General features: G+C 39.0%; 1 protein-coding gene across 1 annotated transcript; it reads left to right on the forward strand.

The window, feature by feature from the left end:
* Positions 1–1,948: 1,948 nt before the first annotated feature.
* On the forward strand, positions 1,949–4,161 carry LOC130968164 (9-cis-epoxycarotenoid dioxygenase NCED2, chloroplastic-like). The gene has a single exon (XM_057893275.1). It carries the CDS (start codon positions 2,045–2,047, stop codon positions 3,938–3,940), a length of 1,896 nt encoding a protein of 631 aa, XP_057749258.1. The 5' UTR covers positions 1,949–2,044; the 3' UTR covers positions 3,941–4,161.
* The last annotated feature ends 993 nt before the right edge of the window (positions 4,162–5,154 follow it).

The following is a 5,154-nucleotide window of genomic DNA, read 5'->3' on the forward strand; positions in this document are numbered from 1 at the left end:
TAATTATATGATGTATATTTAAGTGTGCAATTACTATTATCTATTTTAGCTAGAAAGAATAATTACATACATCTATCTTTATGGAACTGCACGTACGAAATTCTTGTTCCTTAACCCGAGTCCAATTCGTTGAAAATCTCTTTTGTTGCTTTGACGAGTCCTTATAGCTTGAATATACGGGTGAATAAGATCATCGACAAGTGATGACTCTTCTAACAAGCTAAAATGTGATATTTAGGTCACTCATCACTTGAGGCAACAGATAACCGATGAAAATATCTGGGGTTTCTGGATATAGATATATCCGGTCCCAACTGATTTAACTACTACTATTGGTGTGACATTTCATGCTATTATATATTATAGAATATTGAAGATCCCTAACAAGCTGAAGAAGAAGGGGGAAAAAAAAACTGAGGAGGGACCACATAATAGCTGGGTTGAAGTCGCACGAAAGGGAAGAAAACAGTGCGATATGGATCAAGAATTAAAAGTGTCTGTATATTTGGTGACTAAGCATATGTTATATATTATTACATTACTTCTGATGTTGAGACAAAGAAACAACAACGTGGCTCAAACCAAATGGATTCTATAACTGTAACTGCATATAACCTCCTTCCCTTCACTATTGGCTTCTTATATATTGCATAATATGAATTGAAATGAGGACCGGCCCCCACATGACTCTCCATGTATGCTCATTTTCATACTCATACTTTTTGTGGGTGCCAGTGTCCCCTACTACTACTATATTATATTCAAGAACAAAGTTAATGCATGCCCAAAATCTTCACTAAGCAAATTCATTAAACTATGACTCATTCTCCCTTGAGATTTCCTTTTTTGGAAAATGTTATCCTCTAAGAGTTGGCAGCATCCACATTAGCTAAAGTAAAGCTAGATTATTATAAAAGAAATCCTTGTTACTTTTATGACACTTTCTTGTTTTATTTATAAGATATTTAGCTCATTCCTAATCAATTATTGAATTTATTTCTTATATTACAATATTATCAATACAGTTTTCGGAAAATTATGCTTATTTTATGGTGAGTAACTCCATATATCAGCTAACAAAAATGTTATTCCCACGTTAGAATTAGCTACTAAATTAATTCATTATTAATGTATTTATATATAAATAAATCTGTAATTTAATTTATTTTTAATATATATTATATCTTAATATGTATTTTATATTTGTGGTTGACTTTGGTAACTGATTTTATTTAGTGTACGCATAACATATATAATTAATTTACTAATTATAATTTTTTAGCACTAGCAGATCCATATAGTGAAGATATATATTATATACACAACCTAAATGTTGGTAAGATTCTTGTAACTACAATTGTAATACCACACAACTGAGTTGGTTTTTAAATTTTTGGGTGCTTCTGAAATAGAGAGGCTTGCAGAATTAACGTCGTATAGAATATATGTGGCCGAAAAAGAAAAAGGTTTCTAGAGTAGTAGCATTAGCGATGCGTGTAAATATTGATAAATTGAAGTGTTTCCTTGAATTGTAATTTTTTTTTGTATAACGATGAGAAATAGATGGAGAAATTGAGCCCAGTAGAAAATGAGTGCAATGAATCAGTTGGTAGTGGACTGGTGTTTAACCTGGGTGTGTCACATTCAAGTTGAAGGCTCTTTATGTGAGTTCGGTGACACAAATACACAATAGGGTGATATATAAACTCTAAGCTGATTACCGCTGCCCCCACACCCATCAACATTTTGGAAGCCACAAACAAATCCACCACGTGGTCTTCTACTACATGTCTGAGGTGGACCTCCATACAATACCCAACCGTCCCGAATATATTATTTGAAAAAAGAGATGAAAATAAAATGAGTAACACTCCTCTGCCCTCACTCTATTTATACCCATTTCCCCCTCTCCCTTTCTTTCCTCCCAAACACAAAGTGCCTTCTTCACCTTCTCTCTCTCTCTCTCTCTCTCTCTCTCTCTTGTTGACCCAAGCACACACCACTTGCAGTTGCAAACTTGCAATCTCAACTCTGAATAATCTCAATGATCATGGCACCATCTTCAATAGCACTCAACAGTGCTAGTAGTAGTACATGGGCTAAGAAGCCACATCAACTCACACGCCCTTTCTCTTCTCCCACTCCACAATCGATAGTTGAGTTGGGCTTCCCCACAAAGTCCACCACCATAAACCAGAGGAAGAAGCCCATTAGAAAGGCTAATAATAGTGTAGGAGGAGTTCAGTGCGTACTACACTCCCCCTCCGTGTTTCATTTCCCAAAAGAACCCTACACCCAACCATTAATTACCGAAGATGACCCTCCCCAAAAGCCCCAATGGAACCCGTTCCAAAGGCTAGCAGCAACGGCACTCGACATGTTCGAGGCCGCGTTACTCTCACGCGAGCAACACCAACCACTTCCTAAAACAGCCGACCCTCGCGTCCAAATCGCCGGCAATTTCGCTCCAGTACCAGAACAGCCAGTTGTTCACTCCCTACCCGTAACGGGAACCATACCGGATTCCGTTAACGGCGTCTACCTTCGTAACGGTGCCAATCCTCTGTTCGAGCCTACTGCCGGGCACCACCTATTTGACGGTGACGGCATGATCCACGCCGTCACTATCAATGGTGGCACTGCAAGCTACGCATGCCGCTTCACGGAGACCGAGAGGCTCGTCCAGGAGAGGAAGCTTGGCCGCGCCGTGTTCCCCAAGGCCATCGGCGAGCTTCACGGCCACTCCGGTATCGCCAGGCTCCTCCTCTTCTATGCGCGGGGTTTGTGCGGGATCCTCGACAACCGTCATGGCTCCGGCGTCGCGAACGCAGGCCTCGTCTTCTTCAACGGCAGGCTTCTCGCCATGTCGGAGGACGACCTCCCCTACGAGGTGCAAATCACTACCTCCGGCGACCTGAAAACTATTGGCCGTTACAGCTTCGGGAACCAGCTCAATTCCACCATGATCGCGCACCCGAAGGTCGATCCCGTTTCTCGCGAGCTCTTCGCACTCAGCTATGATGTGTCCAGGCCGTACCTGAAGTATTTCCGGTTCTCGCCGGAGGGGGAGAAATCGCCGGACGTGGAAATCCGACTCTCTGTTCCGACGATGACGCACGATTTCGCGATCACGGAGAATTTCGTGGTGATCCCTGACCAGCAGGTAGTGTTCAAGCTAGGGGAGATGATCAAGGGAGGGTCGCCGGTGATGTACGACGGCAAAAAGAAATCGAGGTTCGGGATTCTCCCCAAGTACGCGTCGGACGCTTCCAGTATCGTGTGGGTGGAGTCGGCGGACACATTCTGCTTCCACCTGTGGAACGCGTGGGAGGAGGCTGAAACAGAAGAGGTGGTGGTGATGGGGTCGTGCATGACGCCGCCGGACTCGATCTTCAACGAGAGCGAGGAAAGCCTGAAAAGCGTGCTGTCAGAGATAAGGCTGAACCTTAAAACAGGCGAGTCAAAGCGGCGCAACGTGGTCCCTGAAGCAGAGCAAGTAAACCTGGAGGCAGGAATGGTGAACCGAAACCGACTGGGGAGAAAGACAAGGTTCGCATACCTAGCGGTGGCGGAGCCGTGGCCTAAGGTTTCGGGTTTCGCGAAGGTGGACCTTGTGAGCGGGGAAGTGAAGAAACACTGCTATGGGGAGAGAAGGTTCGGCGGGGAACCATTCTTCTTGCCTAAAGAGAATAATAATAATAATAATAATAACAAGAGGTGGTGTGACGAAGACGAAGGGTACATTATGACGTTTGTGCATGACGAGAGTACTAGGAAATCAGAGCTTGAGATCGTGAATGCTAAAGATCTGAAGTTGGAAGCGACGGTGAAGTTGCCGTCTCGAGTACCTTACGGTTTTCATGGGACTTTTGTGGAAGCTAAGGAATTGGCGAAGCAGGCGCTACATGCCAACGGGACTACTGTACTCCACCACGTCTAATCTAATGTTATTAGTGAAAAAGAAAGTTACCTTTGTAAAGAGCATAGAATAGTTTGTTATATGTTGCCAGTTATGTTTTATGTGAGGAGAATGTTATCAGAAGGATCAGTAAGGAGTAAGGACTAGGGAGACCAACAGGTTCAGTTTCTCTTGAGCAAAGTTTTTTTATGTTTGAGTATAATGATAATATGGTATATACTTTTTAATTTTAGGAATCAACAACAGCTTATAGTTTAGACTTGTAATTAGATGCAGCTCATCTACTTTCTGTTTCTTTTCTTTTTATGTTTGTATATATTCATAGACTTGGGCAACTTGATTTTCATGCTTCCACGCACCTCATTCTGCATTGCATGCTCTGTTTTTTCTCAGACATTTCATAACGGGATTCTCATACTTGGGAAAGCTCACCTGCATGCCCTGCCACTTGTATTCAGATATACTTAGCTAGGAAAATAATATATAAGTTGTGTGAAAGACTAATTATTTATACAAAAATATTATTTATATATTAAAATTTGTCATTAAAATTAGTTATTAATATATTTATATATAAATATATGTGTGATTTAATTTATTTTTAATATGTATTTTATTTTAATAACTAATTTTGGTGTACATATAACATTATTCTTATTTCTATTAACACCTTTAAAAGGTAAATCTTGTTTCCTTGAAATTTTAGCCAAAACTAATTACTCGAGTTTAAAAAAAAAGGAAAATACTTTTCAAGTAATTTCAATATAATCATTTGTAATATGCCACATGTATCCAAAATGTTAGTAGTAACTCGATTTCTACTTAGAAGTAATCTCTTTAACTTACATAACAAAATTTTTTTTCCCTTTTCTTTTTAGTATTAGCAGTCACCCTAGCTGCCATTTTACAGCTAACAATAAATATACAAGACTAATTTTTAATTAATTTTTTTATTATAAAATAATTTTAATATTTTTAATTTTTAGAAAATTAAAGTTTAAAATAAAAATTTAAAATTTAAGATAAAAAATTTTAAAAAATTGACGAGCTAAACAAATCCTTTCTAAAACACGAAACTTCATTGATTTATTTTAAACATCGTCACAGCTTTTAAACTAAATTAGTCCAATTATTGTTATATGAGGTCATTCTAGTATGTCTATGTATAATATATTTATGTATAATTATAATAGTTATGATGTTTTAAAAAATATTAAAATTAAAATAATATAATT

Source organism: Arachis stenosperma, chromosome 3 (assembly GCF_014773155.1).
Source record: "Arachis stenosperma cultivar V10309 chromosome 3, arast.V10309.gnm1.PFL2, whole genome shotgun sequence".
Classification (NCBI taxonomy): Eukaryota; Viridiplantae; Streptophyta; class Magnoliopsida; order Fabales; family Fabaceae; genus Arachis; species Arachis stenosperma.

Excerpts from the sequence above, each read along its gene's own strand:
- LOC130968164 (XM_057893275.1), top strand. The coding sequence starts at position 2,045 with ATGATCATGGCACCATCTTCAATAGCACTCAACAGTGCTAGTAGTAGT.